This window comes from Photinus pyralis, unplaced genomic scaffold (genome assembly GCF_008802855.1).
Source record: "Photinus pyralis isolate 1611_PpyrPB1 unplaced genomic scaffold, Ppyr1.3 Ppyr1.4_unclustered_Scaffold4123, whole genome shotgun sequence".
Lineage (NCBI taxonomy): Eukaryota > Metazoa > Arthropoda > Insecta > Coleoptera > Lampyridae > Photinus > Photinus pyralis.
In genome coordinates this window covers 34,915-49,692 of record NW_022171530.1, presented here as the reverse complement: position 1 = coordinate 49,692, position 14,778 = coordinate 34,915, and the positions used below count along the sequence as shown (strand labels likewise).

The window sequence follows — 14,778 nt, the reverse complement described above, 5'->3', positions numbered from 1 at the left end:
ATAATTTACCTGAGGGATTAAGACCACTACTTCAGTCGCAAGGTATATACGATATTTTTCGTACTTCCGAAACCGAAACACTTAATATAGCCCAGTAAATAAAGGCCTAAAATTACCATTTGTCGCAACTAATTACTTAGTGGAAAGCTGGATTTTTTATATGTGATACTACCTTAAGAGACAAGTATTTTCCCAAAAGTCCCCGCCTCTCCCCTTTGAGCTTTCCCCCCCAGCTCCCTCAAAGGTAGAAAAAACAGACTTTTCATATATTGACTGTAGAATGCTTAGTATTGATAACAGAGTGATAACTTTTTTGCTTTGTCAGCTCAGTCAGATCCAACTTCGACCTAGTAAAACTACCTCCAACCTCGAGTGCAGCTCATCAACATTTGTTGAGAGTTTATCTTCAAAGTCAATTTTGGATAGAAAATAAACTTAATCCAACGGAATGGGGTTGGAAGTACGCTACTGTGAGAGAAAATGGAATGACAAAAAAGGCTTTAAGTCCTGATCCGAACACAGAGCCATTTGCCCCTAATAACTTACTGTATCTAATCTCATGCTCTTGCAAAAAAACATGCGGAGATTACTGCAAATGCAGAAATCGGGAGTTAACTGTTCTGCAATGTGCGACAATTGCAACGGACTGTCGTGTTTTAACTCTCCAAACCTCGATGAAGATGCAGACGACTTAGCTACCTTGTAAAAGGTAAAGGTGTCCTTGGTGAGCAATCAAATATTTGTAAATATTGTAAGTAAATAGAAGAATATGTACCTAACTATAATCTTTCTGTAAATAAAACTGTACAAATGTTCATTTGAGTGTGGTGGGTGGGTGGTCCGTGATGCGAATCAGACAAATAAATAAAAAAAAAACAATCCAAGTGAGAGGGTGGCTTTAAGATGTAATATAATGTAGGAGCTTAAGTGGATTTTTGAAATCATGACGTGCGGCGGGAGCGTTCGAGCTGCACGCACGCGCTCTCTTAAGCGGTGCTCTGTTGTACGCCAGTACAATCATAAGACTGGTGTACTATATATTTTTAAAGCTTAAAAGGTGTGCTACATGTGTTATATATTACATTTTTACTTAATCTTACAATTACAAATTTGCAGAACAAAAACAAAAGTATTTTACTAAAAATTTCAGTTTTTTTCACTTTTTAGTGGTATATCTGAAAAACCAAAGGTTTCATAAAAATGTTTTTAAAACAAATACTGTAGAGCATCTATTTATGAACAATTTAAGAAAAAATTATCACTCTGGCATAAATAATAAGCATTCTACAATCAATATATGAAAACTCTGTTTTTTCTACCTTTGAGGGGGGCTGGGGAGGAAAGCTCAAAGGGGAGAGGCGGGGACTTTTGGGGAAATACATGTCTCATAAGGTGTATCACATATAAAAAATCCACCTTTCCACTAATTAGTTGCGACAAAAAAGTTTTATTGACTGGGCTAATATGTATGGAGTTAGAGAACGGGTTCTTTAAAAACATTGCTGCTTAACAAGTTACCATAGGAACGTTGCGTTGGTATGACAATCCCTATGCTATGGTAACAAAAATAATTTGGAAACTGTCATTGCTAGTGTCATAATTTTAGTGGTGGGTGACAAAGGTGTATTTGATATTGAAAAAGCAGCCAAACTAGGTATAGAATTGATACCACTGAAATCCAAAAAACTATATGAGCAGCAGTACGATGCGTTTAAGAAGTAGTGCCGCATACAAAATGTGGAAGAACCTACTGAAATTGCCTTGTTAGTAATTTCATCCTTCCGGGATTTTCGTCTAAATTTAATCCCGGCGGGACAAAAAGTGACACTTCAGTACTTGTCATAAAGGAGTGAAGTTCTTACTTTAGTCCCGGAAGTACGAAAAAGATCTTATTGTTACCTTTTACTAAATGTCGACGTGTGTTGACTTCAAATTGTTCTGCATACTAAATATTTGCTTTGTTCTGAACTGATTCGTAATTTTCATTTTAATTCATTCAATCAGTCTCTGTGTAGTTCGAAGATTGTGTCATTTCGCCTTTGTGTGTTTTGTTTATTCGACATATCAATAAGATAAGTAGTTTAGTTTAGGTTTATTTATCCCCATACCGATTACAAAGTAATATTGGGTTGTCACAGCATATGATAAGATAAGGTATAAAATTACAAACAGGCAATATAAATTGAACTAACAACATAAATTACAATAATTCGCCGTCGCGCAGGCCTTGGAGGTATTCGTTCACCCGGTGGTATGGATTATTAACGAAGAATGTTCTAGCTTGAGTATTAAATTTATTTGCTGATGTAAGTGTTCGCAGTTCTTGTGGGAGATGGTAGAATAGCTTGATCGCCATATACCTGGGAGAATCCTCAAATAGTGCAGTGCTATACCTGATGGCTTAGAATCTTATGTATTTTCTTTTTCTAGCATATAGATTATTCCCAGAAATTGATGGAAGAGAGATAGAATTTGGAGACGTCGAATGAGCACCAATTCGTCCAGATTTTCTAGAAACATTTTTTTGGAAATTTCCTCCGTTGGGAGGACCATAACTACTACCATAAGTAGTCGAAGTATTGTCGAATATTTTTGAGGTGCTGTCACGAATGCTAGTTACGCTGATAAAAGCGTAACTAGCATGAGTGGAGCAGCAGCTCAAAAATAATCTACAAATACTTCGACTACGAATGGTATTCGGAGGACTATTCAATGAATCAAAAGAAAAATTAAGCATAATTACCCACGCGAATGTATTTCCATGACAACAATAAACGTCAAAATAAATTATGGAAGTTGCTTTTCATTTTGCTATTGATTCTATTCGAACTTTTGTGCTCCAAGCTAATTCGTTATGAGTGATTAAATTAAAAGATGTGGTGATGATAAGTCGGTTGTCGAAATTGATTAACAAACTAAGAAGAATGTTCCGGTTAATACGACAAAATTTCGCGTCATTTCACTGGTGGAAGTTTGACAAATGTCATTGAATAATCGCATGAATTGTCGCTGAAATACCACACGTGAAATTATCGCTATGCCACACGTGCAATTATCACTATAATTCGTTCCCATTGGCGCAGCAATTTGAAATCGAGACATTTCACTGGTTGAAATGTGACAAATGTTAGATGAATTGAATAGTCTATTCTATACCTGGCCAAAAATCTCCTAAATTAAAACACAAATTTGTTACTAAAGGAATGTGATAATCGAACAAAACATTTGTGCAAAAAAAACTCTAGTAAATTGTAACAACTGAAAGATAGTGAAATTGTACAAAGAAGTGGTACAATAGTTGACATCATTCTTTTGTTGAGCACGAACGAAGTCCTTGTAAAATTAACAATTTGAAATACTGGGGTAGCAATTGCAGGTTGTTAAAATGACTACAAAATAAATTTGCTGCTACACAAACTAATTGACAAGTTAACAAAACGATTATGGCTTATTTAACAATATAAGTTACAGAAACACCAATATTATAGTACAATTTGACGTCAAAGCAAATGTAAATTCTACTGCAAATACGAGTGAACCTCCTGGGACTATAAATTTTAGTTCCTCCAACAACTAGTTTTTTACGGTGTAAAGTCACTGTACACTTGTCGCAAGATCGCCTTGCTCTTTGATGGCACTGAACACACCTAAGTTGTTTGTCAAGCTTGCTCAGAAAATATCCTCCTTCATGTTTTACGACACTCGGCGGAACAGAACCAGATGGTCTTTTTTTGCCACGTCATTGAAACTTGATTTGTCGTGGCAATATAGGTAAGTGCCTGCAATTTGACGCAAAAAGTCCAGTAACTCAAATTTGAAGTCAACAGATGAATTCGCCTAGCATTCACAACTGACACTAAAGAGAACCCACCACCATTTTTTTTACCTTTGATGCTAACACGATAATTATTGATGTGTTGAACAAGCATGTCTACGCCTCCCATAAATCACAATAAGATTATATACTTCTGTGCTTTAAAATTTTTCAAAAATTTCAACAGCGGTGGAGCCACCTACATCATTTTTGAGGAGTTCTAGGCGATTGCTGAATCCATTTGAAGAAAGCATAAAAATATTAGTAAACTCTTTTTTTTCGGATTAGCCCATTGTACTCATATGGGTACAGTAAGAAACTTTGATATTGCAGTTATTTAGAAATAGTAATCAAATAACAAAATAAATAACTATAATCGTAATCAACACCATACAATATGACTAATTCCTTATTTTATGAAAGATAACACTAAAACAAACTATTAACTTACGGTAAGCTGGATGTTATCAATTCAAAATTGCAGACCTTTCACATTCACTACACCGCACTGATATATTTTTTTTCGTGCACGTGATGCCCTTTTTTATAATGCGGTTGAGTTCGATTCGATCTTTTGAACCTAAATCGCTGTAAAGTCTTAATATAGTACATAATTGACAACAATTACTTCTAAGCCCCTTATGGCTTTAGACCAAAAGATAACGATAGATTTTGTGCGGTGACAAGAGTTTATTACAAATTTTCGCACAAAATCTGTCGTTATCTCTCAGTCTACTCGTCTGATTTTTGCGAAGACAAGACGTATCGCCATCACCAATAAATTTTTTGTAGCTTACATTGTACATTTTAATACGATTCACGAAAACGTCGATTATAATATTTGCTTCCATTGCGCTCGGCGACGCTGTCCAAACGAACATGTTCAGTGAGGTACAGTTTCGTTTTAATTTACAGATCGGGCACATATGCTACAATATTTATTCCCGACGCCCAAGAATAGTAGTGTGACGGTTCATAAATTCGCGCCACAAGAATGTGCGCCAACGACACCAGTGACGCCACCTAGTGGTGGACAACGCAGAAAGCAAATCTTCCAACCACGGGTAGATTTCTAATTACCAACTGAAAAATGAACGCGATATATATATATATATATATATATATATATATATATATATATATATATACTTAAAAACTATACTTTGTTCCCTCCGAAATATAAACATATTAAGCGTAGTTCCCTCTTATATACCCGACTTCCCTCCGAATCCGGAGGGAACAAGGTTTTCCCATTGTGATCTTGTTTTGGGCTACTAGAGGGTGATACCTATCGCATACTGAAAATTTATGTGGAGGTCACTTTGACCATATATAATCATATTTTTCATCACTTTGTTCACGCTCTCGCCGTTGGCGCTAGTAGCGCTATTCAAGTAGGCATTCATCGCACATACTTCCCTCCGTGCTATATATTGTTAATTACAAGTGTTTGTTCCCTCATAGACTTGACGACACCGCATTCATTTAGTTTTGGAGTGTGCTCGCAGTGCATGTGTTGTTATTTTTGTAATTTTTCTTTTTTTTGTTTCTCTGGAGTTTACAATGAGCCGAAGAGCGTTGTTGATGTTAAAGATGGCCCAAGACACTCGTAAGTTAATTGAAATATTTAAACTACGAATATTTTAAAATATCACGTTTCATTTACGTTGTTGATGACGTAGTATTTATTTCCCGCGTTTATAATTGTTCAAAAATCTTTTGAGTGGGAATCCAGTTAATTTTATTTGATATTTCCAAACTATTTGTTAATTCTTTTAGCTGACTTAAACAACGCGAAGTTAACTAATGAATGCGTTTTTGGCGACAAGAGGAGTTCAGACCAAGAGAATCAATTATGTGATCGAAATGCTCTAATTCAACAGGACCCCAAAGAATATACACAATCCTTAATCGAAGTGAATTGCCAAAATGATGGTTTACCACCACCAAGTTTATGTGCAAATTGCCCAGGCGACTCTAGCTGTACTTGTAGTATTATTTCCAATACTACCGGTTCTAGCCAGTCTATTTGTACAGAGGTATCTAGATTTACATAGAAAAAATTACTGTTAATGTTTTTATCTACAACTGTTTCTTTGCGGTTCTCAACGGGTTAAATGTTTAATTTGAAGCAGTTGTAAATAAAATTTTGTGTTTTGTGGGTTACGTTGTTAAGATGAACTATTATATTGAGACCCTTAAAACATTTAATTAACATTGGCATGTCAAGGCTCGAAAGGACTAAATTATAGAAAAGTTATAGTTTTATCAATTACTGATGGTAGAGTCAAATCTTCAAACGCGAATTGCGGGTAAAAGGGGCGTCGGAAGTGGGTACTGACAAAGAGAATGTGGTAGCTCTCGACACGATCTTACTGATGGTAGAGTCAAATCTTTAAACGCGAATTGCGCGTGAACGGGGCGTCGGAAATGGGTACCGACAAAGAGAATGTGGTAGTTTTCCACACGATCTTACTGATGCCGGAGTCAAATCTTCAAACGCGAATTGCATGTGAACGGGGCGTCGGAAGTGGATACTGACAAAGAGAATGTGGTAGCTCTCGACATAATCTTACTGATGGTGGAGTCAAATCTTCAAACGCGAATTGCGCGTGAACGGGGCGTCGGAAATGGGTACCGACAAAGAGAATGTTGAAACTCTCGACACGGTCTTACTGATGGCGGAGTCGAATCTTCAAACGCGAATTGCTTGTGAACGGGTCGTCGGTAGTGGGTACTGGCAAAGAGAATATGGTAGTTGTCCACACGATCTTACTGGTGGCGGAGTCAAATCTTCAAACGCGAATTGCGGGTGAACGGGGCGTCGGAAGTGGGTACTGACAAAGTTTCCACACGATCTTACTGATGCCGGAGTCAAATCTTCAAACGCGAATTGCATGTGAACGGGGCGTCGGAAGTGGATACTGACAAAGAAAATGTGGTAGCTCTCGACATAATCTTACTGATGGTGGAGTCAAATCTTTAAACGAGAATTGCGCGTGAACGGGGCGTCGGAAATGGGTACTGACAAAGAGAATGTTGAAACTCTCGACACGGTCTTACTGATGGCGGAGTCGAATCTTCAAACGCGAATTGCTTGTGAACGGGTCGTCGGTAGTGGGTACTGGCAAAGAGAATATGGTAGTTGTCCACACGATCTTACTGGTGGCGGAGTCAAATCTTCAAACCGCGAATTGCGGGTGAACGGGGCGTCGGAAGTGGGTACTGACAAAGAGAATGTGGTAGTTTTCCACACGATCTTACTGATGCCGGAGTCAAATCTTCAAACGCGAATTGCATGTGAACGGGGCGTCGGAAGTGGATACTGACAAAGAGAATGTGGTAGCTCTCGACATAATCTTACTGATGGTGGAGTCAAATCTTCAAACGCGAGTTGCGAGTGAAGTGGAAGTGGGTACCGACAATGGCAAACTGGAGGTTCTCGATGAGATCTTTCAGGTGGCGGAGTCAGAACTTTAAATGCGAAAACGTAATATCCTAAACACCAAATATTAAATTATCTGTTTTGGCACGAATCCCCCGTTTCGGCGGGTGATACCAAAACGGAGTTGGGGGGAAACGCTGTGATAAGAAAGGAAGATCCTAAATATGAATATAACTCTAATGTGTTTATTCGTTTAAGGGGTTTTACCGTACTTGGCCGCATAAAGGTGAATAGAGGGCTTGACATGTCTTTGAAGGTTAGAATTCCGTACTAAAAATTAAAAACGTACTCAAACGTATTACCATTGAAGAATCGCTTATTAGAATACAGAATAAAAAGGAATTCGCAGTAAATGTTTTAAGTGGATATTCGACTTAATACGATTTTACTAATTTTAGGCATTTATAAATTTTAGGAACATTATAGAAACTTATTTCCCACAATTACAAACGACGTATCTCCCATCATTTCAAATAAAAATAGTACATATTTGACGGTAGTGCCCATTGGAAATACTACCGACCCATACTATTTTGATGAGGGAACATCTAGCAATTTGGATGTGATTCAAACTTTGGGGAGTAACAGTGACTTTAGTGACGATAGCAGAGATAAGGATTTTGCTATTGAAGCTGAGGGAAGCGATTCTTCTGACACTAGTACAATAGGTTCTTCGGATAATGACAGTTTAAACGGCGAGACTGTTCAAAAACAAATTTTGACCGAAACTGTGGCAAATTTTGAGAATGTAAGACCTCTCTCGGATAAATTAAGACAACAGGTGAGCTGACCATATTCATACGTCAATAATTTTAAAAATGTAAAAACAAATGAAAACATGTGTATACAGTGTGTTTCAAATTAAGCTGCTAACTATTGTAGAGAATTTGATCATATGGCATGTTTTCATATCGCGTTAATTACCGTAACTTATATGTTGGTTGCAGACAATTGTAGCCATTTGCATGAAGACAATTGTAGTCATTTGCATGAAAGATGAACCTAACTATAACATTTTGTGGATGGTTTTAAATGACTAGGTACCATCTTTCTTATTTGCGTATTTAGATATAGTAGGAACTAAAGAACTCTGAAAATTACTTCAAAAGCTGATGATATAGGTCTCATCTTTGGCGCTAATGGCATTATTTGTCGAACTCTCTTTCTTTACATTTATGAGTACTTACCTCACTGATAATTTTTTAGAAGAAGAACGATTATAGGAATAAGCCCGTTTCGTGTAAATTTTGCGATGAAGATGTGACCTCAAGAAATTTTGTAAGACATTTAACTAGAAAACATAACCATGAAACGGAAGTACAGAATATTTTGAAATTTCCAGCCAAATGCAAAGAACGAAAACATGCATTAAGTTTGCTTCGCAACGAGTCTAATTTCAATCTATATTTGAAGGGGACTATTCGCCCAAAGAAACAAACAGCTGAGAAAGAAAATATAGAATACTATCCGTGTGTGTTCTGTAAAGCTGTATATACAAAAAAATTTTTAATGCGACATGTCAAATCTTGTGCTCACAAGAAGGTGTCAACTAATAACATAAACTATAAATCCAGTTATGTCTCGCAATCACAGACGGTCGTGGCATGCGCTCTCGACCCCACTGATGCCATTTCCAAATTAGAAGTAAAAGAAAAGGTAAGATGTACTTACTTAGGAGTCCGTTCTATAGATCAGAAAGTCACCTCAATAACTCTTTTATTGGATAGATAAAAGGAAACATTGAGGTGACCGTCTCATCTAAACGCACTGTATGCGGAAGATACCTACATTTTATGATATGCTATAAGGTTAGATGGTCTGTAAATGATACATATTTATAGATTGGCACCGACATAAAAAAAAATTGGTAGTTGTTTATGCAACAACAAAAAATCCGTATATCTTAGTCTACAATAGTTATTGAACGTCACGTTGCCAAAAGTTGATGTTTGCAATATTATCGAACGTGACGTTTAATACAACATTATTTTTAACTAAGTAAGACAAGCGGCTTTTGGTCACATAGGGGATTTACAATAATGCAACCGTTTTAACCAAATTGGTAACAATCACGGATCACCATAGAAACAATCGTCGAAATTTATTGTAACCATAGGAAAATCTACCAACTCGGTTAAACCGGTTGAATTACTATAAAGCCTGTACACAACTTTAACTAATTACTTTTGTCGGTCTTATTGGGCATGACTTGTGCCCAAACTAATCACTTTAAGTAATTTTCTGCATTCTACCAGTTGAACCAAATAGCATGGGGAATCATCAGGATACAATATTGCGCACAATTCTCAATGGCAATAGATCTTCTCCTAACACCATGATATCTATTGATGTGTTAGAAAGTCGATGTTGAATAAATGTTTAGACGGAATTTATTTTTAGGTTTTCAACATGATGAGGGGCGATCAAATATCCTTTGTGGCGAAAAAAGACCTTTTAATAGTGCACTACGGTGAATCGTATTTAAAGTCTCAAAAAAGAGAAAGGAAGGAATATAGTTGCAGTAGTAAGATTAGAGAATTAGCGCGATTGTTAATCGCATATAGAACGATAGTTAATGATGATAGTGTCTCTTTTAAGGATTTACTTCACCCAGAAAAGTTTGACAACGTAGTATTGGCCACCAGAAACATTTCTGGTTTTGATCCAATTAAAAAATCCTTTCAATCACCCAGCATAGCAATGCACATGGGCACATCATTAAAAACTGTATCTGATGAACTAATTCATTTAGTATTAAAAGGTAGCAAAGGTTTTAAATGCAGTTCGCCGGATGAATCCCGATCTTGGCGGCAAGATATAAAGAATTTTAAAAAACTGGTCGAGTCTAGATGGAACACAGAAATATCATCAGTAGCTAACAAAGATTTGAACGAAAAACGATGGCAGAAACCACTATTAGTGCCGTTTATTAATGACGTGAAAATATTTAGAGAGGAAACATTAAAATTTGCCAAGGAATGTGAACAACTATTTCTAAAAGGAACCGACACAGACGTGACATACAAAATGTTAGTTCAATGCACATTGGCGCTGCTGATTCTCTTCAACAGACGTAGGATTGGGGACGTACAGTACTTGAAAGTCAATGACTATAATTCGGAGACAAAAACCAATTTTCAAGATTTCGAGAGTGCTTTATCCGAACCCGAAAAGGTGCTAACGCGGCAGTATAAACGGGTGGTCAATGGCGGTAAGGGTTCACGCGCTGTAGTGATATTAGTCCCGCAACTATTACAACATTTCATAAGCATACTACTTGAAAACAGACATAAATACATTCCTGTGGACAATCAATATATGTTCGCAATACCACACAGCAAACTCAAGTGGGCACAGGGCGACGTTGCGATTCGACACTTGACCACCAAAATGAAGTTGCAAAATGCAGCAGCTATTTCTAGCAATAAATTACGTAAACACATAGCAACTGCTATGCAGGTACTAACCATGTCCAAAAATGACTGTAAGCAGTTTTCCAAATTCATGGGGCACACGGAAAAAACCCATGAGGAATTCTATGAGTAAGTAACAATTTCTTTTGGTCGAATTGTTACTACGCGCCAATGTGTAGTTAGCTAAAAACGTCGGTAGCAATAACAAAAAATATTTGATTTTACAGTGTGGAAAGTTGGTTTTGTAGAGAAACATTATGGGAATTCAATAAATAAATTACAGGCTAAATGGATTTTTTATTTTTTATTTTTTTTAGGCGATCGATTTCGGAAAATGCATTTCCATCTTCAGGCTTTAGCTTCAAGTTTTAAACATTTTGGAAATGCATTTTCCGAAATTGAACGCTTAAAAGAAAAATAAAAAAAAACCAATTCAGCCGGGAATTTAATTATTGACTAATCCTATACCGATACTGATACAAATATAAGGCTCAAAATATGAAGAGCTCCATAACTTTTATTATAGAAATGTCTCAGTTAAAACCTATTTTTTGTGATTCCTGATCTCCGTTTTAACTCCAAAATAATAAGGGCACCAGTAGAAAGATAACTAAATTGGGCCTTATACACTGTGTCCAAGATAAGGATGTCTATCATGGGGAAACCTGAAATTTGTCGATTTTGTTTTTATTTTTTTTCTAAATAATAAATTTAAAAAAAATTTCATTTCCATTCTTTGAGCTCTACAAATCAGCGTTTGAGAAATGTTTAATACAATTGTAGCAAAAAAATCATCAACATTGTTTTTTTAATATGGCTCGCAAAAAAGTACGTATTGTTGTATTCGTTATAAAAAATACTACTCAATACAGTAAGTATTTTTTGCGCGTCTTATAAATAAAGATGATGATGATTTCTCCGAAACGAAACATTGTATTGAAAATCTCTCATAGGCTGTAGAACTCAAAGAGTGTTTTTTATCTTTTCTTTATCTGTTCAAAAAACAAAACAAAAATAAAAACCAAATCGGCAAATTCGAGTTGTTTTAGCATAATAACAACTCTTTAATTGCGCAACTTTTCTCTTATTAGACATCGTCGTATCGTCTATGGTTTCCGAGATCTCCGTGATTGACAAACATCCTTACCTTGGACACTTGTGTATAAGATAAAACTTCTTTGTCTTCTTCTCACGTTGTACTGCTTACAGTAAAGCACCCAAAATAGAAAGAGAAAATTATTTTCTCTAAATGACGTTCCAAGCTGATACGTTTACACCCGTCACATTTTGTCTTAATAGATGCACGGCAACTAACAAATTAATTAAATAAAATACGTCATTTACGACAAACATATTTAAAACATTATCATTAAATTTGCAATGTTAAAGAGGACAAAGAAAAACATCATCTGAACCACACACAACTAAATTGCCGTATAATGATTCCATTATATCCTCTGTGAGTTAAACTAGGGTATTACAAAAAAGCTATTTTGGCCATATCCGATTGAGAACTTTCCCAAGCAAATTCGTTGTTTAAATTAAGGGACACACGCGGTACTGGTTGAATTTTAAAGAGTTATTGCTTCTGGCTTTAGTGATTCGTCCTTTCTGACTGTTCCTGTTTTTATACAATTTGTCAATTGCATTAATTCAGGTTACCAATTGACATATATCAGACAGCCAAGGTTGTGAAGGTATTATTAATGATGGAGAAAGGGGTTCCGTCGGAGTATAAAGGAAAATCGTTGTCAGATATCGAAATTGCCGATAATGAGTACATTGAAGATAATTTCAATGACCCAGGTATACAAAACATACCTAATTAAAATAATTGTTATGTTATATCATCTTTCTAGATCAGCCACTAACACCTACAAGTGAAAATGCAACTGCTGTGGAGCGCGTTGAGGATGTAAATGCAACTGCTGTAGAGCGCGTTGAGGATGTAAATGCAATTGTACCAGAAGATGACAACAGAAATGGTATTAAATCGGTTTACTTCATTTAACGTTTTTAAAATTAAAATGAAAGTTTCAGCATTGACCAAAAATAACCACACCTCCTTACACAAGAAAAATAATCTTCTCAATAAAAGACAAGGTGAGCATGATGTCCAAGTACGAAATAAAGTGTTCTCTACAGTCTACCCACCAAAATTACTTCAATCACAGTTAATCTCATTAAGACCAAACACATTACAATGAACGGTCTATAACAGCCCAATGTTAATTTGAGGCATCCCTTGAACGTTCAAATAAAGTGCAATACAAGTTAAATCAACTTTAATTTGGCACAACCTTGAACTTCCAAAGAAACGCTCATATTGAACTGAAATAACTGTAGCCGTCGACCTTTTTATGCAGGTTCTTGTAAACCTATAAAAATTAAAACTAATTTATCTGCCAAACAAACCATTTAATATAGCTTTTCAACAACAAAAATGGATTAAAAAATGTATAATATACATTCATACATTACACTTCTTTTTATTTTCATCTTCGTTCCACTTACACACCATACAGCATTCAAAAATAAATCCATGTCCCGTTTGTGCTTACTTCAGCTACAGATGAAATTTTTGAAATCTAAAACAAAAAAAAGTTGATTATCATACACAAGTATTACAAACAATTATGTCAAAATTAGTAAAAGACAATACTTTGAAATAATTTTAAAACTAAACCTACCTTTTAGTGTAATTTTTGATTAGATGCAGTACCTTTTTTTTAGGTTGGAGAACAGAAGAAATCGATTTACTGAAGACTCATTTTAGAGACTTTATAAATAAAAGTACTTATCCATCTGGGTCCCAAATAAATGACTTTATTAAAGCTACCAATTCGACAAGAAGTGTTTTGGTGATAAGGTCAAAGATACAACACATCCTGAAACAAAAAAACTAAATTCTACAGATTTTTAATCCTACCTACCTAAATAATTTTTGGTTACATTTTATTTGTTTGTAGTATACATACTTTTATTTAAATGTATCTTACACTGTATTACATACTTTACTCACAATATATATATTTCAAAACTTCTAAATTGAATATCAGTAACACTTACAGAGAAACAAGTAGACGCGCCGCGCGTTTACGCTAATTCGTATGTTCTTCCCTCCGAATAACTTGCAACACTGTTGGAGGGCAGTGAGTTGGAATATTTGCAACATTACGGAGGTAAGAAGGTGTTGATTTTTTCGGTATGTATATATGTATATATATGGATTTTTTTTCTCTAAATGTGTACCCCTCTCTTGAGAAATTGGTTCACTATTATCCCCTCCACCTAAATATATAAAAAGTAGGTGGTTCATGCAGTGGGGTACCCCGGAGGTCGGTCCGCCATAAGTTTTACATGGAGGGAAGTAAGTATTGCTGATACGTATATATATATATATATATATATATATATATATATATATATATATATATATATATTATATATATACATATATCATGTACACACGGCTGTCATTTAAATTTACTGGCCCATTTTGAAGAAAACTTAAATTATGAAAATATGACTTCTGTGGCCACTGTACCAATCCTGTAAGGTACACTGGCCACAAAAGTTAAGGTACAATGGACATATGCTATATTTCAAAATTCAAAGCATTTTAATAAAAAAAATTAATGTTACAGAATATCTACTCGATAATGCAAAAAAAAACATTAATACAAATTAAAACGTGATAAATCAACTGAAAACTGAAGGTTACGTTTAACTCTTGCCGTTCCACCCGTTGATACTGGAGCTGGTAATAACATAATTATATCACTTTCAGACACAACCGACTGATCAGCAACATCAGGAAAAGAAAACTTGTTCTGATTTCGCTTACGTAAAAAGTTAATCACATATTCGTTATGCAAAGAGTCAATTTGAATTACTTCGCCTGCACAAAATTTCACCTGTTTTTTTGTAGGAAACTTAACTAAAACAAATCCTCCAACTGTAATTTCAGTTGCTTCGTTTATATCTGTTGGATCTTCAGCAAAATCAACATCGTCAGAATCAGGAAGCGATAAATCTTCGTCACTAGACTCGCTGCTACTGCTTGGATGTTTATCAGAAGTTTTTGGGATTACGTTTTCCTTTTC

General features: G+C 35.6%; 1 protein-coding gene and 1 long non-coding RNA gene across 2 annotated transcripts; one reads left to right on the top strand and one right to left on the bottom strand.

Annotated features, from left to right (window-relative positions):
- The first annotated feature begins 5,060 nt into the window (after positions 1–5,060).
- Positions 5,061–13,778, top strand: LOC116182195. Its single transcript, XM_031502718.1, has 9 exons — positions 5,061–5,423; positions 5,594–5,853; positions 7,675–8,040; positions 8,466–8,915; positions 9,660–10,801; positions 12,330–12,478; positions 12,532–12,657; positions 12,713–12,775; positions 13,406–13,778. Exons 1-9 carry the CDS (start codon positions 5,378–5,380, stop codon positions 13,576–13,578), a joined length of 2,775 nt encoding a protein of 924 aa, XP_031358578.1. The 5' UTR covers positions 5,061–5,377; the 3' UTR covers positions 13,579–13,778.
- LOC116182196 lies at positions 13,076–13,871 on the bottom strand. Its single transcript, XR_004147448.1, has 3 exons — positions 13,742–13,871; positions 13,363–13,560; positions 13,076–13,260 (listed from the first exon to the last, which is right to left on the bottom strand). It is a non-coding gene; the product is annotated as an uncharacterized LOC116182196 (long non-coding RNA).
- Between the last annotated feature and the right edge of the window lie 907 nt (positions 13,872–14,778).